This window comes from Hibiscus syriacus, unplaced genomic scaffold (genome assembly GCF_006381635.1).
Source record: "Hibiscus syriacus cultivar Baekdansim isolate YM2019G1 unplaced genomic scaffold, ASM638163v2 tig00111013_pilon, whole genome shotgun sequence".
Classification (NCBI taxonomy): Eukaryota; Viridiplantae; Streptophyta; class Magnoliopsida; order Malvales; family Malvaceae; genus Hibiscus; species Hibiscus syriacus.
In genome coordinates this window covers 1,577,256-1,602,442 of record NW_024062953.1, presented here as the reverse complement: position 1 = coordinate 1,602,442, position 25,187 = coordinate 1,577,256, and the positions used below count along the sequence as shown (strand labels likewise).

The 25,187-nt window shown below is 34.9% G+C and overlaps 3 protein-coding genes and 1 long non-coding RNA gene across 9 annotated transcripts; 1 reads left to right on the top strand and 3 right to left on the bottom strand.

Moving 5' to 3' along the window:
• The first annotated feature begins 1,571 nt into the window (after nucleotides 1–1,571).
• Nucleotides 1,572–24,295, top strand: LOC120150120 (protein NDL2-like). The gene is made up of 14 exons (XM_039162845.1): nucleotides 1,572–1,688; nucleotides 2,235–2,334; nucleotides 2,662–2,759; nucleotides 2,866–2,954; nucleotides 3,295–3,355; nucleotides 3,454–3,540; nucleotides 3,619–3,696; nucleotides 3,790–3,846; nucleotides 3,945–4,000; nucleotides 4,094–4,229; nucleotides 4,343–4,589; nucleotides 4,667–4,713; nucleotides 18,241–18,248; nucleotides 24,276–24,295. The coding sequence occupies exons 1-11, from the start codon at nucleotides 1,629–1,631 to the stop codon at nucleotides 4,553–4,555; spliced, it is 1,035 nt and encodes a 344-aa protein (XP_039018776.1). The 5' UTR covers nucleotides 1,572–1,628; the 3' UTR covers nucleotides 4,556–4,589; nucleotides 4,667–4,713; nucleotides 18,241–18,248; nucleotides 24,276–24,295.
• On the bottom strand, nucleotides 7,132–11,029 carry LOC120150117 (homeobox protein ATH1-like). Of its 5 annotated transcripts, none has more exons than XM_039162842.1 (6): nucleotides 10,788–11,029; nucleotides 9,640–9,670; nucleotides 8,385–9,606; nucleotides 7,584–7,936; nucleotides 7,442–7,502; nucleotides 7,132–7,334 (listed from the first exon to the last, which is right to left on the bottom strand). In XM_039162842.1, the coding sequence occupies exons 3-6, from the start codon at nucleotides 9,525–9,527 to the stop codon at nucleotides 7,167–7,169; spliced, it is 1,725 nt and encodes a 574-aa protein (XP_039018773.1). In that variant the 5' UTR covers nucleotides 9,528–9,606; nucleotides 9,640–9,670; nucleotides 10,788–11,029; the 3' UTR covers nucleotides 7,132–7,166. The 5 variants fall into 5 exon arrangements, with proteins under 5 accessions (XP_039018773.1, XP_039018774.1, XP_039018772.1 ...); XM_039162843.1 differs by lacking the exons at nucleotides 9,640–9,670; nucleotides 10,788–11,029 and adding exons at nucleotides 10,106–10,130; nucleotides 10,243–10,317 and having other exon boundaries at nucleotides 8,385–9,573; XM_039162841.1 differs by lacking the exon at nucleotides 10,788–11,029 and adding an exon at nucleotides 10,106–10,228.
• Nucleotides 10,450–10,696, bottom strand: LOC120150121. The gene is made up of 2 exons (XR_005518503.1): nucleotides 10,613–10,696; nucleotides 10,450–10,551 (listed from the first exon to the last, which is right to left on the bottom strand). It is a non-coding gene; the product is annotated as an uncharacterized LOC120150121 (long non-coding RNA).
• Nucleotides 17,547–25,187, bottom strand: LOC120150116 (probable serine/threonine-protein kinase SIS8). 2 transcript variants are annotated; one of them, XM_039162837.1, is made up of 13 exons: nucleotides 24,756–25,187; nucleotides 22,528–22,968; nucleotides 22,173–22,276; nucleotides 20,801–21,825; nucleotides 20,373–20,413; nucleotides 19,907–19,975; nucleotides 19,678–19,778; nucleotides 19,138–19,216; nucleotides 18,910–19,008; nucleotides 18,712–18,780; nucleotides 18,547–18,596; nucleotides 18,280–18,456; nucleotides 17,547–17,962 (listed from the first exon to the last, which is right to left on the bottom strand). In XM_039162837.1, the coding sequence occupies exons 1-13, from the start codon at nucleotides 25,146–25,148 to the stop codon at nucleotides 17,857–17,859; spliced, it is 2,754 nt and encodes a 917-aa protein (XP_039018768.1). In that variant the 5' UTR covers nucleotides 25,149–25,187; the 3' UTR covers nucleotides 17,547–17,856. The 2 variants fall into 2 exon arrangements, with proteins under 2 accessions (XP_039018768.1, XP_039018769.1); XM_039162838.1 differs by lacking the exon at nucleotides 17,547–17,962 and having other exon boundaries at nucleotides 18,323–18,456; nucleotides 18,526–18,596; nucleotides 24,756–25,174.

The window sequence follows — 25,187 nt, the reverse complement described above, 5'->3', positions numbered from 1 at the left end:
GATCGAATTAAATTTTTTTATAATGCAATTTATCTGATGAATAATTAAATTTAAGATAAATTGGAGGATATGTGATCGACATCTCAATTATTTCGCGAATGATAACAGTGATTTGACTCTAATGTTTGACGATGTATTATTAAAACTTGTGGCTTCATTGGAGGATGCACGATCAATGGTTGAGCGAAGCAAACACTTGCAGTTGGTGTCTTGTAAGGTGTGGGCGAGTCTCACTATCGCCACTACGAAGGTGTCGAAGTTGGCTAAAAGACCAACTCACTGGATTCCACATGTTGAAGACTGATATAAGCTGAACACCAATGTTGCGAGACGATCAAATGATGGTGTCACTTCTTGTGGAGGCGTGCTGCGAGATTTCAATGGTAGTTGGAGGTTCAGATTTGCAAAAAAATATTGGAATTTGTTCCATTCTCGGGGAGCACTTGTTGGTCTCTCGTATGATTGGAATACCGATACGCATAAGAATTTGATTGAGGTGGATTGCATGGATGTCGTTCGTCTACTCCAATATCGTGAGCTACGTCAAGGGTGTTCATCCGTTTTGCTGCATATATTCGAGTTTATTAAATGAGATCAGTCCATCTGATTTCAACATGTTATGCGGGGCAATAATAGGATTTGTTGGCAAAGAGCGTGCCATCGAAGAATCCTGGTGTTTGTCTCTATCACGCATAACCGTCGAAGGTTCTTCTTCTTTTTCAGAAGGATGCTTTAGTTCATCCAATTCAAACTTAGTTAAACGTATTGCTCCATCTCCCTTCGCAAGAAAAGGATATGTGGTTAATAAAAGTAGCATCGTGATTTTTTTGAATCAGATCAAAAAGAATTTAGGTCATGATCTTTGACCAAATTAATGAATTGATCATGCAAAATTTAATTAAAATCAAAGATCATATTCATTCAATAGTTCATGTATTATACATAAATTATGAATTTAGTTTTTTATTTAAAGTTAATTAATTTAATTTTTAAAATGTTAAAATTTTAGTAATGACTCAAATAATACATGAATAATACGACTAAGCTATGAAAATTTAAAATGATAAATTTTAAAAAACAATAATTATATCTACAATTTCAACATATTACATAATTAATAATAAAATTATTGAGCTACAAATGATCAAATTAGGTTATATGACTAAATCCACTACTTTAACAAGTAAAGGGACTAATAAAGCAAATTGATCGCAAATAAAATACATTGCAGAATACATAAATGGGTAAACAAGTAAATTGGGAAATGAATCGAGGGCAATATCGTAAAATGGAAGAAACTGTCGGCCTCTTAACTGGGGTTAAATAGACCCGAGACTCTGGTTAAAGCCCTCTAGTATGGTACCCTTGTGAGTTATGAGTTATTCCCCTGACTCTGAGTCTCGGAGCGTCGGTGACTCGGTCAGAGTTACCCACGAGTTAAACTCGTAGTTTCGAATACGAAAGGTACAAAGTATTTATATTATAATTTTCTCATCATTATTATTAATTTAAATTATTTTTAATAGCATGAGAAAATTCTGAAAAGGAAACACAGGGGGAAATTTGGTATATAGGGAATGGAACCCAATTCCTAAAATGCGTCTTCGTTTTGGTAGTGAGAGGGAGAAATGGCGGATTCTAGCGATTCCATTTCTATTGACATGGAAATAATCTCTCTAGGCGGCAAGGTAACTTGCATTGATATTGTATCTTCTTGTTTGGTTACCGAGAAAATGCGGGAATTGAAGAGAAAATGGAATGGAAAAAAGTTCAATGCAGCTGCTATCTATCTTTTTCTCTAGCTAAACGGGACTATTCTTTCATTTTCTTGTTTAATTCTCTATTTTAAAGCTGTGTAGCTGATATTTTTAGTTTTTTATCGTTTGATTGGTGGCTTTTGATTCTTCTTGTGCTCATTTTAGAAGCTATTTTTTTAAGTGCAAGAAGAAGAGAACTATGGCTAGTAATATAATGAGTTTCTTGTCAATGTCTCTTCAAATCCGGAGTTTTGGTGATGATGAACATGCTTAGATGATCAAAACAGTATTCTGATTAAAGGAATTCTGCTGCACATGCTAGCTTTATCTAGTTAGGATTTACTTAGCTTTATCTACTTGGATTTTCCTTACCTAGTAGTACTAGATCATATATTGTGATTTTGTTTTGATTAGGTTGGTTGTTTTCCGTGAAGGCTTGTTAAATGAATAACAATGCATCATCAAATCTATCTGCAGGAGTACCTTGTGAAAACTCGCCTCGGTTCGGTTTCTGTTGTCGTGTTTGGAGACCGAGATAAGCGGGCTCTTATAACCTATCCTGATGTAGCTCTAAATCGTAAGTAATGCAGGGAACATTATCGTTTCGCCTAGTTTCCTTGTGCTTATGCTCTTCAGAATCTATGAAAATGAATCTTGGTTTTTGTTAACAATTTGGCTTTTATCTTTGCTTGGTGAATTTTCTCCTTAAACGTAGATATTGTTTTATATTTGAGATCTTCATTTGTGTTCACATCATAGTGCATGGGTTTCGAGGCTGTAATGCTTTTAATCCAAAACATGCCTGAAGTTCGTGACATTATTTGTTAGATTTTTGTACTGACCAAGATCGTTTGGGGTGATACGTTTTGTTTCTCAATTTTTTTTATCATGTGACATTGCGCAGATATCTCCTGTTTCCAAGGCTTGTTCTTTTGCCCAGAAGCTAGTTCCTTACTCCTGCACAACTTTTGCATATATCATATAAGTCCTCCCGGGCATGAGGTCAGTTCTATTCCTGTTTTAATTAGCTGTTTTAATCTTCCTTGTTTTAGTTTAATCCTATAATTCACACCTTTCTTATCCGAACTTCCTTCAAGAAATATTGCAGTTAGGAGCTGCCCCGGTCCAATCTGATGACCTTATTCCTTCCGTTGATGACTTGGCAGATCAGATTGTTGAGGTTCTTAACTTTTTCGGGTAAAATATAGTTTTTTTTATAAAGGGTAAAATATAGTTTCATCGTTACTTTATTTACTTCACATTTCCAAGTGTCAGCCGATTAGAAATTTACTTTACTATAATATCTTATGCTCTAGACATTGTATGGCACATATTATTTTGTCATGATGGCTGGTAATTGGTGTGCTGTAGTTTTCTGAAAAGGATGCAAATTGAGGCACCTACCACCCTTAGATAATTTCTTAAGCTGTCGTCTTCGTGTATATATTATCAGCGCTAATAATTTTTATTGGAAAGAATAAAGGCAAGCAAGCTGATATTCCTTATCTTTTAACTCTCTTTAATGTTTTAACGGCAGGCTCGGTGCTGTAATCTGTATGGGAGTTACTGCCGGAGCATATATTCTGACCCTATTTGCAGTAAGTCGATTATGTTGTCATCGTTTGTGGAAATTTTCTTCATCATTCCCTCTTGAATTGGAAATAATTATGACTTCTTCCCCCACCCCCCTTAATAGTTGAAATACAGTCAACGTGTCCTTGGGTTAATACTCATTTCACCCCTCTGCAGACCACCTTCCTGGACAGAATGGTTGTTGAATAAGGTTCCTGTCCTAGACCATTTTATTTTCTCTTGGGGGCTAAATGATTACGTGCTTAGATAGATTTTCGTTTTATTTCAGGTGATGTTGAATTTGCTTTATTTCTATGGCATGTGTGGCATGGTAAAGGAGTTATTGCTTAAGCGGTACTTCAGTAAGGTATTTTTCTGCTTCAAAAACTTGTGTCGTTTGTTTGTTTTTGTGTCTAGAACCAGACTAGTTGAGTTATGAGGTTGTGAATGACAATTTCAGGAAGTTCGCGGTGGTGTTGTAGTAGCAGAATCCGATATAGTTCAAGCATGTAGAAGAGTTAGTTCTGCGGCTCCTTGTATCCGACTTATACGAAATATGATAGTCCTTCACATGGCACTTTTCTGACATGATTAGTGTTTTTTGTACCCCTGCAGTTGTTAGATGAAAGGCAGAGTATAAATGTTTGCCGATTCCTTGAAGCATTGAACGGGTAAGCCCAGTCCGACAGTAGATCGTTCTTATTTACTTTGAGCTTGCTGTTACTTCTTTGATCCAACATAAAATCTTATTTACCGTTGTTCAGGAGACCCGACCTTAGCGAAGGACTGAGAAAACTGCGTTGCCGTTCGCTAATCTTTGTCGGGGAGAACTCTCCATTCCATGCTGAGGCTCTTCACATGACGTCGAAATTAGATAGAAGATACAGTGCCCTAGTGGAGGTATGCAAGCAGTCTAATGCCTAACATGTTATAACATCATGCATCCAACTTCCAAAATCATATTAACATGGCATTGCCATGAACTAACAATCTCGAAACAACTGAACCTGCAGGTTCAGGCATGCGGGTCGATGGTGACAGAGGAGCAACCCCATGCCATGTTGATACCGATAGAGTACTTCCTTACAGGATACGGCTTATACCGGCCAACTCTAACCATTAGCCCGAGAAGCCCTTTGAGTCCATCTTACATCTGTCCGGAGCTTCTTTCGCCGGAAAGAATGGGCTTGAAGTTGAAACCGATTAAAACCCGGATTTCTTTGTAAGTTGTTGAGGTAAGATGAGAGAAACGGCAACATCACCTTTTTGTAATGCATATATATACACACACACACATATATATATATATATATATATATGTATATATATAAGGTGTTTGTAAACATCTTTTGACAGGTTGGTGAGGATTGTAGATAGAGAAGTATTGTCAATTCTTTTATTTGTAAACCATAAATTCTAGCCGAGGTAAAATAATTTTGTAAATTGTCATAATAATTAGGGATAAACAAAAATAGTTGAGATTTTTTTTAAATATAACTTGGTGGTGTCGAGTTATTCAAATTATTAGTTAATGAGAATTATTAGTTCGAATTTCAAACTTGAATAATTTAAAAACTGAAAAGTATTTAGTCGAGTTCTTTAATTTTTTTTTATAGATTGGTCATTTTTTTTTATAATTCATTTTATTTTTTTATTAAATTTGAATTATATATTCTTCAACTACTGTAAAATTATGAAATAAACAAGTAGCTTTATCCCCTCTTTTTTATAATAAATTTTTTATTTTAAAAGTTTAATCCCTTGGTTTTTTACTTTATTTAATTTGATTCTCAAATTATAAATTATAACTCTTTTGAGAAAAATTCCTCATTCATAGTTTACTCTCATCAATAGTTTATCTTTAATTTTTTTAACAAATGACGGAATAAATCTTATTTACACATCTACGTATATATCATATAACATTAAAGAGAGAAATTATATATAATTATATATGTGAAAAAAATTAAAAATATATATTCAATTCGATCCGAAAAGATTTTAAATAAAACTTAGATAATAAAATGATTGTTGTAAATTTTACCGACTCAAATTTTATGATTGAATCAAATACTCACTTCCATTTTGTATCTCTGCTTACTGTTGATGATTCAATCATTCAATAAAAACAAAAACATGATGGGGTCTAACAAGTGTGGTGCACTGCCTGATCATCTGGCTATAGAGTGAGCCATTGAAAATGGGTTCATGTCACTTTCCAGGAAAATGATGGGAAAACAAAGAATAACCATTATACTAGTTGCTGTCACAGTGTCCCTGAAACACTCATCTTTGTCTTTTACCACCAACTTTCCAGCAAAATTATTAGATTCCCACATCAAACTATTCTTTGTTAGAACTTGCTGAATCCAAATAGTTTTACAAATTTTCTTTTACACCGTATAGTAAACGTGCAAGGTTGACCCAAAGTTTTTGTACTTAATAATATAGTAAATTGATAAAAAGTAGTTCGAATTAAATTTTAAATGTACGATAGATATAAAATAAATGATGAGGTTTCGTCCTTTGAGGGTTGAATGTCAATTGTCGAGACAACGAGAATGAGTAATGAGACCTAAATTATTTGTATCAGAGTCGACTTAGTAAAGGGAACACTATGAGCTTCCACTCACAGCTCCATCTTCCATCTTCCATCTTCATAAAATAATATGTTTAATAATATTATAGACGCTTCTAGTTTTTGTGGTGAGTCCATTCCAAACAGCTTCCTTCTCAACATTTGTATCAGTTGGGCGAAATCGTACTCATGCAACATCAATCAGAGTCCTTCGCCAATGACCAATAGAATCGAAAACATCCAATGGCAACCCTCTCGACAGGGCCAGATTGCACTAAACACTGATGGAGCAGTCTCGGTTCAACATGTGGCATTTTACGAGATCAAGACGGTAACTTCATCCTGGGATTCAGAAAGCAGCTAGGAGTCACAACGGTTCTTTAAGCCAAACTTTGGGAAATATATGAAGGATTAAAACTGACCTCGTCCCAAGGCTGAGAGAGTCTCGCTTCAAATAGATAGCGCGGATGTACACAGGCTCTTATCCTCCACTTCATTCATTAGTCCCTTCTCTCTAATTCGTGCCATTGTTGCTTTAATCAATAAAGCATGGTTCGTTGATATAAGGCTTATCCGGTGTGAAGCTAACGCAACGACTGATAGAATAACCAAAGACCCCTCTTCCTCAACTGAATCCTTATTAGTTTAAAGATTAACTCTTGATTTTTTGCAAAATATCCCTAATAGAGATATTTATGGTCCCTTCTGCCCGAATAACCTCGTCTTGAAGTAATGGCTTATGCCTCTTTCACATCAAAAGAAATTATAGATTAGCGATGATCATTTATTGTTTTAATTGTATTTAAAGTATTTTCTGAATAATAAAAAATATTTTCTTAATAAAACAATGAGAATAATATATTTGATAAGTTTAATTTATGCTTTTATAATAAAATATTTAATTAATGTTTCAAAATTATTGAATATACTTATATTCGGAGCCCAAAAACTTTTGAGTCGGTTTTACTATGTATTACATTCTACATATATATATCCCATGCATGCAACAAACAAAATCGTGCCATTTACCCATCATAGGGCGTTCAACGTATTCAACATACTAACAGATTCCATTGAAATTTTACTATGAATTTCACAAGATTTTCGACAAGAGAGTACTCTGTTTGAATTCACACCCTTAAAAGCTGAAGGTGCCAACTACAATGGAGCATTATGCACAGTTGTATCCTTGAGGTGGATGTTCCTACCGGAAAGTTGCTCGAATCCGGGATCCAATCCGTATACTCTTTCTTGTGCTTTTAGTTGTTAAACCTTTGATGGTTGTTGATGCTTATCTGGCTCTGGGGGTTCCTGCTGTTGGTTCCTTCCTCGTTTTGTCGTGCTTTTCTCCTGTTCATCTCCAAGTACATTTCCTCTATCATCGGCTTCCATAGACGAACACGGGCATTTATGAACCAATTAGAGACCTAGTCATCCGTCGATCGAAATGAAAATAATGAAAACAATCGAATCAAATAAATGTCTGATAAGAAAGCACCGGTTAAGTTGAAAAATTTATCGAATGCTCAGGTACCTGGCTCCTGGTTAAGCCACTTCTTATTGCAAGTAAATGTTTCTCTGCATCTTTGGGGTACCTGCGAATACAAAATGTCAAGAAATGCAGAACTGCTCTAGATTTTGTGTCCTAAAAGCAATTATCCGGAAAGATGGCTTACGGATGAAGGAAGTTCTGAAACATCCATGCACGTAAAACTGAGACAGACTTCTCTGGCAATCCTCTCTGTGGTCGCCATATTTGATCCTTCTTCTTCAGCTGCTGAAGTGCCAATTGCTCCCGTATGAATGAATTCTGAAAAGAATTATTGCTACTTCTCGTGCATCCGCTGTCGAAATTTGCTCCCATGGCAAGGATTTGGTTGCTGATCCTCTCCCTAAGGTTCTTGTACAAGAAAGAGATGGTATGTAGAGCAAAACTAGCATGCATTCGAGGGTCCAACTCGGTTGCGGCATGAAATGCGGATATAACTGTATGGATCTCATCCAAGCATTGACTGTATCTGTCATCAACCTGGTCTCGATTGTAGCAAAGCCATTTGAGTACACACCAATGCCGTGTTAAACACATCATCAAATAGATAAAAGCAAGAAATCGGAGAAACAAATCCAACTTACATTTATTTTTATTTACTCATAATGTGGTGAATTATATTAAAGTTGTTAGGGTGAAGGCAATTAGGATAGTCATAAAGAGTAGTGATGTTAACAAGAATCTTTGTTTAGCTTGGGGGATTAATACCTCCTAGGAGGCTGTTGTTAGATCTTTGTTGACTGTATTGGCTGTAGCAGTGAGCTTTCTACTGCTTCTTGGATAATAATACGAGGTATTTATCCCAAAAAAAATCCAACTTACATATTCGATAACCCAGAAAATTATTCAGTTCATATTTCAATATAGCAATTGAACCAGACAAAAGTTATGATGCATAATTCTACAAGCATAAACTAGATCAACATACCGCTTGGAGCAAAGTCAGCAGTTGGGATTTTTTTGCTTCGACAGACCTTGTTTGTACTTCTGCATCTAACTGAACCTCGGAGTTACCATTAACATCAGGGAGATCATTGGAATCAATCATCGCCATCCATCGTTTGGCAAGGCAGCTAGAGGAGAATGCCGTAGTTGCTCTGGCTCCGACACTCGTCTGCTCTAGATTTTCAAGAGAATAGCTTGCAATTTGAGCAAGTATTTCTTGAACAGCATGAAGATATCTCGATCCCGATATCAAATGTGATACTTGAAATGGTCCATCGGAACCAAAACACAGAGAAAGCTCCTTAGCATTGCAAGAAGTTTGTTCTGAGCCTAATCTTGTTGCATTCAAGCAACAATTTATTTCAGAGGACTGATCAGGTATATTGTTCCCACTGATTACACCAGGAAGTGATGTTGCAAGACTTAAAGATAGATCATTACTATTTTTTGAGGAACCACAGGGATAATCCAGGCCCATATTCGCACCATTTGACGCTATCCAACCGTTTGGATCTGGAAATCCTATCAAAGAATAAGGTTGAAATGCCATCTTCGATGGGGTTTTCCCTATCACTTCGAGAGAACCAGGAAACTTCTCGAAATCCCATTTATTTGCCATATTGCCAAAAACTTCATTAAACACATTATTTACTGAAGCCACCATTGTAGAATTCATGCCATCAGTACTTTCAGTTGAAGAGTAGGTCCTAAAATCCTGAGGGTAGATCGAAGGTGGTACGTTCGCTATCTCGTTTAAGCTTTCTTGAAGAACACACCTTGCAGGTGGAGTCAAAGAAATGGGTGTCCTCCCCATGAATTGCTCATGAAACTCAATGTTATGTTCCGAACCCGAATCAACACTCGCATTCTTCCTTCCAACCAATGCATTAGGGTCAAAGAATCGGACATGATTCGTATGGTGATCAGCACCTAGATCCCCACTAAACTCCCCTTGCAACGAGGGAAGCACATGAAATCCAGCTAGTGTCTGGTTTTGATTGATCTGGTTAAACAAGTTGGAATTGACTATTGAATTATTAGTGATCGTCTCTGATGGGATCAAATCGATAACAACGGAATTTCGACTCACCATCGCTCGAGGAACACCGAACATATCATTCTCCATTATACTTTGGGAACAAAAATCACATGGCCATAGGCATATGAAGCTCCTTCAACATGTAGGGTTTCATGCCAAACTAAGTTCAATAAACAACTTCCTTGAGATCAACAAGGATCATTCCATTGATCCACCATGAACCTGGATAACTGGTAATGAAATAAAATCACCAAATTAATGCATATAAACAAAAATGGTACACAGATTTCTCAGAGGCATTATGTGATTACTTTTTTCAAAAATTATTGAGGTCATTTCCTGCCCCACTCTCTTACACAAAAAGATAAGACTATTGATAGAGCAATATTTCACCACAAATTCCACGTGCAGATGGATTTCAGTTAGTAGAATGAGACTCATAATGCCATGAAAACACAAATCCATGCAAAAAAAAACCTATGGAAATTAACGCTAAAGCACAGTTACAAGAAGGTCTAAAGTTGAACAAAAAGGAAGAACTTGAGAACAAATAGAAAAGGTTCATGTACTAGAAAGTAGAACATTTAGAGGCCTCAAAGTTCATCTTATTCAATGCTTGTGTGTCTGAAACAAAGAGGTAAGTTGAAATAAAAAGGATGACTAACCTGAGATTATATGAAGAGTAGAGTATTTTCAAGCTTGCACAATGATATCTACAAGGGAAAACCAGCTTCATTATAACTATATTGATTGAGAAATGAATATAGGGTATTCTCAGAGACGCTCAACAGAAGCCATTGTAATGCAAAGTTCACATGAAATCATTGGGTTTCTGATTCTCCATAAAAAAGAGCATTGTCAAAAAGCCATCAAAGAACTGCAATGAAAAAAGAAGAACCCTTTGTTTTCTTCTTTAACATAAAGGAATATAAAGAAATGATAAAAGGAAGAAAACACAAAAAAGGTGGGGTTAATTTGTTTGCATGAACAGAAAAGTGGAGCTCTATAATCTCTCAAAAGAACCCAAACACCAAGAAACTGAGATTCACAGTTTCAGACTCCAACAAGATAATACATAATCAGTCCAACAAAGATTTTAAAGCTCTAAAAACTCACATTGGGTTCTTGGGAAAATGTACTTAAACAGCAAAAATCATAGAGAAGAGCCCCACTAAAAAGGGACGAAGGTAGAGTCCAAAAGAGCCCCAGAAAAAATGAAAAATAAAAAGCAGAAATGCAGCAGAAGAGAAAACACAATATGGTGATGGCCCCATTTCATTAAGATGGAAAGAGAAAAGTTAAATAAAAAACAAGAAGGTAGAGAGAAAAGGAAGGGGAACACATTACTCTTTGGTGCAGTGCCACTCATTTCTGTTGCAGGCTTTAGAGAGAGGGCCCCTTTCTCTCTATCTCTCTTTCTTTCTCACCCTCTCATTTATCTGTTTTCTCTGCAATCATCACAATTAAAATATCTGGATTCTCTCTGTTGAAAACTTCTGTTTCATGTCAGGCACCATTTTTCAGACGAAAGTCTTTTGCTTTTTTAGCTCATTTTGGACACAATGGGGGTAGGTTCTTCCATGGTTAATGTGTTTTGATGAGAAAGGTGAGTGAAGTTGAGTGAACACAAAAAAACAACCAAAACTGCAAAAAATTGTGAAGGGTATAGCAAGAAAACACACTGTGTTCTTTGCAGTGTACTTTGAACATATATGATGATGCAAGCTACGCCAAAAGGTGACGAGAATATCTGATGGGCAAAGATCTTTGACGCATTTATTCAAGCAATTACCAATCTTTATTCTTTTCAGCTTTTTATTGCCATTGTTGTTGGCCAGCAAAGATTCCAAGAACTCCAAAAGCAAAGATTAATGCTAGCACTAACAGTGTAGTCTAGTCTAGTCTACTTCTAGTGTACTTAAACTTCAAAGGGTCATTTACTCTTTAGAGAGAGGACATAATGTCATAGTCTAAATCTCTTGACTACTTATTACTTATGATTGTCTATGGAGGAAGAAGGCAAACCAAATCTTTTGTCATAATGAACATTTTTGAACCATATCAGTTGATCTTTCTGAGATCTGATCCTTGGATTTTTGTCAGTAATTGCTGATGTTTGAAGGGGTTTTAGCAAGAATTTGGTGTTGTTTTTCTTGTGGGATCCTGATGTGATGATTCAATCTTTTCTTGCCCCTTATGAACTGTGTTGTTGTGGACTTTGCCATGTTTTCTTAAGATTCGGTTTAAAACGATACTGTTGAGCAACCACCAACAGGTATAAATGGTGGTAGGAAAATGTATTTTCAGCTCTTAAATTTCACCGTGTAATAGAAATTAATGCTGACAAGTTAACTCTATCTATATACCATAAAAGACTTCTAAAATTGGCATAATCTAAAATATAATAAAAATTATAATATTTTAAATTAAGCATAATTTAAAATGTTATATTTTTTTAATATTTTTCGGTTAAATCTAAAATATTATATTACTTGTTATATTTTTTTGTTGACAACAAAATATATTATATTTTTTTTTCTATCATTTTTAGTTTCAATCGAAAATATTAAGAAAAATATTATATTTTATGTTACACTCAACTTAAAATATTATATTTTTCATTATATTTTCATTACGTTCATTTTCATCATTTTTTAATATTAAATTAAGTTATAGTACCGCAAAAGTGCTCATATATCACATCTTTTAATTATTATTTTTATTTTAAAGTATTCTTAATCTTTTCAATATTTTAGTTTCATCCCCAAATATGACTCTCATTATAAGTTGATACCTAAATTTTTAAACATTTCAATTTCATCCTAAATTATCAGTATATGCTAATTGTATCCCTTGTTATTAAAATTGTTAGTCAATAGGCCAAGTTATAATGTTATATGCTTGAAAAAAATAGGTTAAACTATGGTTGAAACTGATTACATGTTTAGATAAAATTGAGTATGAAATTGGAATATTCAAAAGATTGAGGATCAATTTAAAACGAGTGACATGGTTTGTAGATGAAATTAAAATATAAAAAAGTTTATGGACTAATTTAGAAAGAGAGTTGTAATTTATGGATAAAATCAAAATATTTAAAAGTTTAAAGACTAATTTAAAATGATATCATAAGTTACGGACTTGTGATGCAATTAACTCTTACAATATCAAAGAATTTTATATTCATTTAATGAATGTAAATGGATGGTTAAGATTATCTAATTAATTTAGATCGGTAACTGAAACCTTCTAATTATTTTTTTAATAGGTTGAGACGATTACTATATAATATATTTTGACTTATTAAACGCATACATATGTAGATGTAACTACTCAAACTTAAAATTAAAAAAAATATTTTTTTTCTCATTAATGCTATTCAGTGGGTTCAATTCACCCATAAATCTGATTTTAGAAAAATAAGTTTTATTAATCAAATAAAATCATATAATATATCCATTAATATATTAAATAATCTTATATTTTTTACCATCATGCAAATTATGTACATGGATCCAACGAAATAAAAGATAAAGATTAACTTAGGCCCAAACTTCCATTTAAGCAATGGCCCGTCTCGTAAATTATAGAATGCTATTACAGTGTATAGAACCGAGTTGGATTAGAAGTATTATTTTCATAATGAATTTATATAATATTTAAATTGGATTAATTGATAATAAATTATATATATAAATAATTATTAGATCTTTTCCAATTAATTTAAGTTGAAATTTGATCTAATTCGATTTGATCATAAAACTCAACAATCCAAATTTAGAATAACTTAAATAAATAATTCAAAACGACTTGAATCTAAAGTGATCATAACTCGAAAATGACTTAATAAAAGAAGATCTAACTTTTAGATTTGAATATAAAATAATATAAATTCGATGTGATTCAAACTCGAAACGATTGAATTCAAAATGATCTAAATCTGAAGTTAATTCAACTTGAAATGAACCGAAAATGTTAAGATATGAATCAATTGGACACAAAACAACCCCAAACATCCAATCAATGAAAGTAAAATAATTATTATCAAAAAAATGAAAGTAAAATATTTGATATATTAGAGGTACCAAAACTATAATTTGACCAAAGAAAATCCAAACATCTATCTTCCCCGGTGTTCCCTTCGGCTTTGGGTATATCAACTATATAAAACTCTAAACCAATGGTGTAAACTCTCCTTCGTTCTTGGAACTCAGTGACCGAGGTGACTGACCGGTTTTTTCTCAGCCTATGCTCGCCGTCGCCACCCCTAAAGCTCAATATACGCCTCGAGTCATCCAAAATCTCGAGCCTTTCGGCAGGTCCGATCCTCACATTTTAAGGGTCCTATGCCATGAGGTGATGACAAGAAGATAAGTGGGAGCCCACACTTAATTTCCATTCCAATCATTAAAATGAGACCTATTGGATCATCATGTTTTCAAGTTTTTAAATAAAAAATGATATTTAAAAATATTTTTTAATTATCGAGGCCCACTGAATTATCATATTTTCGAGTGTTTGAAATAAAAAAATATTTTTTAATTATTAAACTTAAAAATATTTTTAAAAATTGGCTCCTCCAAGTTTAGGGCCTTAGGCGGTTGCACCCCTGGCCTATGCTCAGGACCTGCCCTGCCTTTCGATACTTGTCAAAGTCGGGAGGCCCGAAACAACGGTGACTTCCCTGATGCTCCCGACGCCGCTCATGGTACATTTCCTGAAGAAGTGTTTGCATTTTCGGGGAGGCTTAGAAGCTCCGGACGAATGGCCGGACCATTCGCATTCGGGGCCACGATGCACTGCATTATCAGCGACGTGCATGTGTTTGGTGTTGGCTCGAATTTGGGTAGCCAGCCAATACCTTTACCCCTTGGAAAGATGGGAAAATATCACATTAAACCCCTCCTAAAATCAAGACTTTAATTTAAGTCCTTTAAACCATTTAACAAAATGACAAAATTACATTTTTGGCCATTTAATATCCGGAATTTGAATCTTGATGCTCCGGTCCATGTTTCATTTATTTGGTGAGTGTTCCAAAATAGAGAGTGAATGAGTGCATACCTTAGTAAGAGCATCAAGCCTTTGTGTAAGTTCAAAGTTCATTGAGATCCAAAGCAGTCTACACTATGATATAATAGCACATTCGTGAATCCGAACCTTTTTAAATCGCCTAATAAAATGTTACATTCTTGTCTATTCGAAACCTAGCAAGCATCGAGTTTTCGTCCTTATAATCTCGACTAACATTAATTTTGGCCTTTTATTGTATCTATCATTCCAATTTTAACAAACTGAAGACTCGTTACAACATTGAATTCCCCCCATAGCCGAAAGTTAACATTGGCTCAAGGGTGTCCATGGCAAGATAGCCGCGATACGGTGAACCGAGCACTGTAAGGTGAAGACTTTTTTCAATGACAAATCACCATAAGTCTGCAATGCTTCAGATAGATAATTTACCTAATAGCATGCATCCCACATATCAGATCCTACTCCTTCAGTCAACTAATCAAAATTATTTTTCCCTACCTAAAACTCTTCAATCAAACCAAATTAAAGACACCAATCAGATTTCCAATTCCCCCAAAGTTCTAAATCATTTCTTCAGGCAATCCAAGCAAAACCCAGAAACTGTGCATCATAACAAAACAAGAACTTCAGCTCTGTGTAATGCATATTGAATTGAGAAAAGGAACAGAGAAAAAACCAAAGAAAAATGAAAGATTTAGACCAGTGAAGGAAGGAGTTTCACTAACCTGCAACAGAAAGCAGGGTAAATGCTTGGAAGCAAAAGAGGGTAAAACAGATAAGAATCAAAGCAAAGGTCTTCTTAAAGGGTTGGTAAATAAGAAGAAGATGGTGTAGAAGAAAGGTTTTTAATTTTAAATTTTTAATTGTCGCAACCGTATTTCGGTTGGGCCCGGGATACGGGCTTCGACTTAGGAAAATGGATTGGAGTCGCCACCGATCATTTATTTAAAAATAAATGGGTTGACCGGGTACCTTATTTCTTACCTGATCTGCGTCTTACCAAAGATGTGTCGGATTCGGGAGTCGGTTACAGTCAAGGAAGGGTTGGCACCCTTGAACTGCCCTTTCGGTACTATATAATTTCCAGTTGTCTTAAATTAAGAAAAATTGAAAGTTTAAATTTAAAGGTAAAAACAATGATCCAAGCTACTTACTTTAGATTGTTTTAAATTGCACCCTTAAGAGAACCAAAAAACACATTAGATAAAAAGAATGAAAACGAAATAAAGAAAGTAAAATGGGAAAACAAATGAAATGATGAAAACAAAAGAAAAATAAATAAATAAAATAAACAAATAAATAAAAAAAAGTAAGAATCATCAAACAGAAATGAGTAAATTACATAGAACAGGGGGAAAAATGATGTTAACAATGCAAAGGAAAAAAAAAATAAATAAATAAACAAATAAACAACGGGGTTAAAAGAAAAAGGTAAAATAAGTAAATAAACGAATATAACAATTATGCATGTGGACAAAATGTGTACTGAGAAATAATAAAAATAATAAATCAAAGGTGTAATATAAATAAAATAATTAGAATATAAAATACATAAGATAGTAATAACGAAATATATGTATTGTAATAATGATAATATAAACAAAGGGAATAGGAAGATAAAAAAACGTACAAATAGTGTATATATAAAAATAACCAAAAATATAAACGATAAAAAAATACAATTAATTATATATGCATACAAATATAAGGACTGATTTGAAAGAGAGATCCAGTTTGGGGTCGAAATTAAAAAACGTAAAAGTCAAATTTTGGGTCAGAATGAAAGTTTTGAAAAAGCAGAGGGCCAAACGGGAGTTTCCCCATTCTATTTTGGAAACGCGTGGATCTGGGGTGAAACCGGGTAGGCAAGCGGGTCTTAACCGACCCATGGGTCGTGCATATATGCTAACGCTTAGGGTTAATGCTTCATTTTCCCTTCTTCTCAAAAAAAAACGTTCCCTTCTCCTTTAATATGTTCTCGCCTGTTCTTCAGAAATGAAGAACAGGGCCATGGTTCTTCGTGAACCCGTAAAACGCCACCCTACGCCGCCTCGCCGTCACCGTTGAACGGCGCCGGCCGTCGTTCATCGGCGGCAAAACTCGTGTTTTTATATATTTTTTTTGATCTCGAAAGCTTTTTGAAATTCCTTTCTAAAAACAAAGATTGTTTTTCAAAAATTGACTAGAAAAACATAGATCTGAATTTTTTTTTTTTTGAAAAACGAAGGGCCTCCCTCTCGTTCCTCGGCCGAATGGTTCTTGGTGGTTCAAAAACTCAACAATAATGGTCATGCAAGCAGTGTAAGGGAACCGAATCGAAAAACAAAGGTAAAAGCGATACCTTTTATTTATTTCTCTTTCGAAATTTACAAGAGATTTGCTAGTTTCCTGTGTTTTCTTGTGTACCCTCTCGTAATGTTTGTGTATCTCGTGTGTGTGAGATTGTGTGAAAATTACTGTGTATGGGCTCAAGTGTAAACTCTCTCTGTAAATCCCCTCCTCCTTTTTTTTTTTTTTTTTTTTTTTTTTAAATACATAAGTATGCATATTATATAATATAGTTAGTAACTATCATATAATATTTACAACAGATAGAATTTAGTGTCTTCATTAATGTAACTCCTTAAAAATTCCTACATCTTAAATAATATCTCATGTTTATCATTGATTGTAAATCTTATATTGAGCACATAAACAATAGTTTATATTAATATTAAAGAAATCTCTTTTTGAGACAAGAATCTTCAACGAGGATATAAAGGATTTTGAAATTGATTCCAACTTTTAATTATTCTAATATCATTATGTTTATAAACTCATTGAACAATTTTAGTAATACAAAAAATGTCTATAAGTTTTCCATTATCAATAACTAAGAAAGATTATGAACGTATATTATTACCTTGTTTAGGGTTTAATGTTATTTTAGAATTTAAAATCATTTAAATTGGCAAATGAAATTTCTTTTCTTCCCACGACGATGTAGATCACATGTTTACAATTCCAGGATTTGGGATTTCTTACCCCAAAAACAAAGACCTCCACGGGTAATTATTTTCCTTTCTTTCTTTCCTTTTCACTTTGTTTTTGTACTTTCTTACAGTTGACAAATGCTAACCTATTCATAATACTAGACACAATTTTCAAGTGTTATCCTCCCTTGCAATTATGCAGCTGATTACTTAACAGAGGAATCACTCTCATTCAGGACAGGAAGTGCCGATCCCCCGCTTCGAATGAGCCGGCACTTCACGCTTCCTCACTCTTTTTTAACTTTCTTTGCACATTTAGAAAGTAAATCTTTCCGGCCGTGCCTGGGTCTTCGAGCCAGGGAAAAGCTGATCGAGCAAGCTCTTATTAAATCAACACACTTTGCACTAGATCATCCTATAAATTTATTCTCCAAATTTGGCCCTTCAATATACAGCCGTTGAAGACGTCGTAGTCGGGACATGAGCTGCGCAAATGATGGTCGGAGATGTGGATCCCTGCAAAGATGATAACACATGTTTTATTAATGTGAGTTCCACAACAATGAATATTGCAGACAGTCGAAAATAACAAGATCGTTCAAATGATTCACTATTACCTATATGATACTAGAACTAAGAAGCATGAAAAACCATAAAAAAGATCATTCTGATTAATGGAAAGTAAAGATAACTAGGTTTGGTTCGGTTGCATGAGTGTTTGAGAAATGAGAGACCAATTGAATATTTGAACATAAAGATGAGATTGAGTTGGTCCATTTTATATGATCATTCTCCAGACAGATAAATGTGCTTAAATTAAGTCTAGAACTCACGTTTGCCAACATTCACGTATGATCTGTGCAATCATTGGATCAACATCTTCAGGAATTTCAAGACGCCTATTCTGGAATCCAACAGCTCCAACAACTTGCATCGGGTTCAGACCTTTCCAAGGAATACATAGCGTAACCAGCTCCCATAATATCACACCAAAACTGTACACGTCACATCTGTAACCAAGCAAGTCTATTCGTGTAAGAAACAGAATAGAAAATGCCAGTGAAATATGCATGTGTTATCATGCGATCAAAGTCACCTACTTCTCATTGGCTGGTTCATTCCGTAGAACTTCCGGTGCCATCCATTCAGGCTGCAGTTCAAGAGAAAACTTTTACTTCATAAAATGAAGATGATATATTTGTATAAATAGGGAAGTGAAAGAAAATTCAAAGTGAAAACCAAGGATAATCTTTTAGTAATACTACCGTTCCAGCCGTAGACTTTGAAGAGAGGAATGTGTGATGCTTCATGCGTGACAACCCAAAATCACAGACCTGAATAGAGAAACAAACATATTCCAAACAAAAATCCATAAACATCTTTCAGCAGAAAGTAAATCGATCGGTAAAGTAGCTCAAAAACAAGAAACAGTTTTTGCCAGAAATTAGATTTATGATATGAACCTTTACAACCCAGTTCTTATCGACAAGGAGATTTGGTGTTTTCAAATCTCGATGCACTATAGTAGGATGGCTTGTGTGCAAATAATTCATTCCTTTAGCCTGCAAAAAAATAGAAAGCTTCAATTAAAAACAAACAGGCAGGAAGAAGAAGAGTGAAAGGGAGAGGCACAAATTTAGTGCAAAATACGAAGCAAAATAAAAAAAAAATTATTCACTTGTGACCCCTACCACATCAAGAGCCATTCGCATCCGTCTCTTCTCATCAAGTTGCAGATTGGGTCGATGCAATAGCTTATACAAACTTCCCCTGCATAAGAATGAGGGAGGAACAAGAATGTAAGGCAGGATGGCCAACATCGTCTTACAAATAATCACTTACGGGCAGAAACCACAAAAACAATTAGAGTGGTCGTCAGAATAAAAAAGAAAACACACATCTACAGAAGGATACTTTGTTTTCGTGCACAGAAAAGCACAAAATGTATGCACTTAGTAGTAGCTTACACGGGGTAATAGGAGATTCCAATATCTAATATCTGCAAACATAACAGCAGTGACAAAATATGCACACAAAATTACCATGCTAAAACTATTTTCCTTTTTTATCCTTTAATAGCAGAGGGTAATTACCATGAAGCTTAAAATGCCCAATGATACCCATAACAATTGAAAACAGCATAGAAACAAATGTTAACTTACTAATAACGAAAACATTGAAAACTAAAGAAGATAAATCAGAACAGTTTCGATAATAGACAGAAAATCAACCTGGGCAGAAACTCTGTTAGTATAGAGAAATGTGGGGAGTGAGTAACAGCTCCCATGAAAAGAACAACATTTGGATGTCTCAACCTTAACATGATTTCAACCTGCACAGGGTCATCAATCAGATATGACCTTGGTTCTCAATATAAATTCATTCAAAAGTAAAGTTGAGCTCACAAGCATGGGAGGAAATTAACAAGCATCATACTATAGTAAGTTCTTTGGGGCTTACTTCACATTTAAATTGAACTAATGCATCACCGGAGAAGTCTTGATCTAGAAACTTCTTCACAGCAACTTCCTGAAGAGCCAACAAAGACAATGAGTCAAAGGCTCAAATGAAAATACCATAAAAGTCATCGAAGAGACTTTTTGAACAAGCCACATACTTTTTATCAGTCATAGATGAATTATTTAGCAGAAGCGAATGCTAGTGCACGTAGTAAACTTACTACAGCAGTAAGAAATTTTGAGATTTTTGTAAGTTTGAATCAGATATTACCTTGATTGTTCAATCATATACACCTACTCTATTTTCCAACTAGAAAACTTGGTAAACAATGTCAATGTCACTGCTTAGATAAAGATATAACAATTTTTGGAAATTCTGCATGTAGCATTGTTATTGTGTCATATAGTATATACAATACAACTCTTAAAAGTTCCACAGAACAGAAGTAATAGCAAATGCAACTCACAGTGCCATTCCAATCTGCTCGATAGACCTCACCATATGATCCTGCAAGAAGCGTTCATCTATTAAGCAAGTGTGCACTGGTAAGGAACAGTCGAGTCATATTCAAGCAAGTACCGCATTCTACGACTGTAGATCCAGTAAAACACGAATATAAAAGAAATATACAATCAACTAAGCTAGCTCCTATTCCTAAATCGTTATATCAAAAAGAAGGTTTAACCAATTTCATAATATTATTTGCAGTTTCCAAGTCTAGCAGGCTTGAGATAAAATGTGAAACTTACGGGATTGTTCTTTATACTGTGCTAGTCCAATGTTAGTGCAGGGAGGAGATATCCAAAACTTAAAAGAACTAGGGAAAGCAGAGCCAGACATATATATATGTGTGTGTGTGTGTGTGTGTGTGTGATTATTATTATGAGGTCTTACCAATACCAATGCGTTCACCAATTTGAAGATCCTCCCATGGAATTTCCCATTTTGAAACCTCTCTAAGCATAGGATGTATCTTCTCACTGTGAGCCTTACTAATCAAATGCAAATCACCTGTGGGTTCAATGAATTCTGATGCAGATTCTTTATCGAACTCTGCACCAGACGTCCTTCGCATTAACTTGTCATCTGTTGCCAAGACATTTTCTGGCTGTATTTGGCAAAACTCGTTAGCAGAGCAGATGAAAGTCTCAAAAACTTGTGTCCGCACATTAGTCGTATTACCAACAGGAAATTCCTCACATGTAGCATCAGATGAAGATGCAACGTTAGTTTTTATGTCATTCATTCCAAACTCTCTTTGGTATTTAGCCATGTGGTTTTGTCTAAGATTTGAATCAGCATTTTCTGTAGTCTCCGCGCCAGAGGATATAAGACAGTGCACATTGATTAGCACCTCATTTGAATTGCAGCTAGCGGCAGCTTCTACAGTTGTCCCTTTTACTACTTGTTCAGGCCCACTGTGTTCACGGAGATCATGTGAGTTAATATCCCTGAATAAATCTGGAGGAAGTGATGCACCACTCTCCATCAAAACAGCATGTAACTTCTGAGCAAATTCTGGGTCCTTTGCTGCACTGATAACATACTTAGAAACATTTTTAACCTTTCTCTTTTGCACTGATGAAGGGTTTTCATTGAAGCCAGAAACATTTTCACTGGATTTAGGCGTCAAGGGAAGAAGCTTCCCAAAGTCTTGTTCAAATCTCTCAAGGACAGCTCTTTCAGCATGGCTCCGTTCCTCTTCATTTGCCTGACTGCTAACTTTAGGGCTCATATCAAGAGCAGCTGAAACTGCCAAATTCTCAATTCCTTTGTCAAGCAGAAAAGATGGACTCTGAGAAGCATCTTTACGACCAGCAAAGCCCCTTACATCCAGTGCAGAATTTAGGAGGTGACAGCTTGGCACTTCAGCAGGAATTAGTGTCCCAGGAGCACCCATCAGATCAATTATATATTCACTGCAATTTTTAGATAATTAATTACATCAGCATGTACCCATCCAAAAGTGAACTTTTCTTCGACTAGACAGCAAAACCACTTAAAGGCTAAAACAGAATACATGAAGGAACTGAAAGAAAAACCACAAACTCAAAACTATGTGTATTTAGCATTAAGGACAAAATTTGCATCACCTAAAGAACAGGGCTGAACAGTGAACAGAAAATTTTAACTGGTATGACGAAATGTTGAGGGACAAGCTCAAGAAAAAAGACCTTGATATGCACAAATAGTAGAATGCAATACATAATTACCAAAATCAAAGATAATATAAGGAAAAACATAGAGTAGAGACGGAGGAGATTACCTCCCGTTGTTGATTCTAACCAAGTTCACAGCTCCATCATCAGTACCAGTGTAATAACTCCCTTTGAACAGCATGCAGGGGAGGTTAATTCTATCAGCTAGAACCTGGAACCAGAAACATTGAAACAATTTCCTTATAAACGATCCACATACATTTATCCTTAATGCAAGTTAAAATTAGACAAAAGTGGCAGGATATATGACTAGCACAAAAGCAAGTTAAACAAAAGCCATCAAATGAAAAGGAAAAAGAGGGGCGGTATAGGCATAACTCACATAAGTGAAGTCAAAAGGAAAACATCTTTCATGAGTTAGTTTAACTTATGGAAATAAGAGGAGTCAAGGGTTTTTACAACCTTAAAAAGCAAGGCTCTGTGACGAGAAAGTCCAACATCAAGCTGTCCAAGTGGAAGAATGATAGTGTTAAGAGAATTCCGTAACTCATAACTTCTCGAGGTCCACATTCTCAACATCTCTTCAGCATCAGCAACAGGACCACCCATTCTATTAACAACTATTTCCGCAATTTGCTGAATCATGCCACTTAAAATTGGGCCATTTCCAAAAGCTCGGGACTGCATATATACGTTATACACTCTTTTCTCAAGTGCTTGCAATTCAGGATCAAGCAAACTGTTAACCAAAATCGCTTCATAATCAACATTATCCGACACTGATACTGCTTGAAGATCAACCAAAGTTGGCATCTTCCCTTGGTCACCCAGATTTGAGGCGACGCCATACACATCATAAAATCCATCCACAATTTTTTCATCGTAGTTTACAACATTATAATTCTGCAAACAACACAACATTGAAATTAGTTTTCATTTCCTCAAGAGAAAAAGAAACAAATATATCATCTAATAGGTTTTAGAACTTGTCCAGGCATGTACAACACGTAAAAACCAAAGGATGAAAATGGATTTATTTTTATTAATCAACATAAAAAATCCACATTCAAAACTAATAACAAGTAATATTCATATCCATATTGAATACAATATCCCACCGTCATAACCAATAGTGAATGAAATCATCAAACAGGAATCAATAAAAACAAGATCTCTCTCTCTCTCTCTCTCTATATATATATATATATATATATATATTTATATTTATGGAAAAAAGCATACGTATTTTTCTTCTTCTTTTTTGGGAGTGTTTACCAACTAGCTCTAGTTACAAAGGACCTGGCATTATATAACACAAATCAAAGAAACTAGTGAACTGCTAGGGGTGAGTATTTGATCGAATCGAGTTGAATCAAATGGGAAAAAATTGAGTTAGTCAAGTTGACGAGCACTTTTTATCATTCAAACTTCATTTGAAATTTTTTCAACTCGAGTTTATGAAATAAGATTCGAGTCAAATTGAATATCTCGAGTTTATAATGTTATGGTATTGGTTGTTTCCAATTTAAATGACTCTCTAACCGTATACGATATACATATATATATTTGTTCATATTCTTTTCCACACGTGTAAGTAAGATTTGTAATGTTATTTAATAAATCGAATATCATCTAAAATTATATAATATATTTATAATATTATTTTTTAAAGAATAGATTTTGATGACAAAGTATTGATGATAGTCTAAAGGAGTTAAGGGGTTGATGGGAAGAAAGACTTTGCAGAGAGTTGCAGTCAGAGGACCAAATTGAATAAAATACAAAGTTGACCAAATTACAACAAGAGGAAGTGAAGTTACAAAGATATTCTACATGGTAGAGGAGCATGTGGTTTAAATTTGGTCAAAATAGACTTAAAACAATGGAGGGATTGAAGGAACAAGGAATGAAGGAAATCAATAACCAAATAGCAAAACAATGAAATTACTTAACTAATAACCAAAAACAACACAGTTTTAATACAGTTTTTCGTTGATTCAAATTTTTAATATTCAAACTCGAAATCTGGACCATTAATATGAGTTAACTTGAACAACTCAATTTAAAAAGAAAATGGTTTTTTAAGTCGATTTGAGATTTGCTTATCCTACAAACTGCCATGCACAAATAATAAAATCGATTTTCATATAATTGGAACACAATTCATTGGTGGCAAGCGGCAAGCAAAACTTAAACATGCTTAAAGCCTTAAACAAAGAGATATTATCAACATAAATGAAAGAAACCAATAAGGATGTACCAAATTACCAATTGCTACATTTAGGAAAACTTCAATTAAAAGAGGTAGCAAGACTATGAGAATTTCAAGAACTCGTAAATTTTTAACCCAACCAATTCATGATTAATGAGAATGGAATCAAATGTAAGATTTTCAACAACAACAAAAAATACTGCTCAAAATGAGATATGCAGTCGAAAATCCCCATTTGCAAAAAAAAATGGAAATAAATAAATACACTAGTAATTACATCGAGAAAACATGAAATGCAATCAGAATTTATTAGTAAAAGACACCAATTCGCCAAAAAATTAAATAAAAGGTATAAATACAATGACCTCATAACCAAATTGAGGGGACAAATAGTTCAATGCTGGAACCGATTCAAACAGGAAATGCAATTTCAAAAACCTATTTATATATATAATTGATATACAAAAGAATATATTACCCAATAACGAAGCGAGAGTAACTCAGCGAAGGCGCCGGTGACGGTGCCAGCGAGGCTAATCCTTTTAGCGGCGTCGATCTGAGCTGTCTCGGGATCGGAGGCACTGATCGCCAAAGCCAACTGCATCTGAAACTCCTCTTCCAGTAAATTAAAATCGAACTCATTTCCAGCCGTCCGATCTGCCCCGACCGGTTCAACGGCCCCGATTCTCCCCATTGTCCTTGAATTAACTGAAGACGGTGAAAAAGAAGTCATCGTTTCCGGTTCCACCACGGTCATGGAATTCGAGTTCGGACTCGGGGCGGTCACGGGCAGCGCCTCCGCCAATCGTTGGTGCTCATTTAAACCACCGCCGATGTGGAGTTTCCTTAAGAGATGCTTCATTTTCGACATCGATCATTAACGGCGATTCTTTTCCTTTTTGTTTTCTCT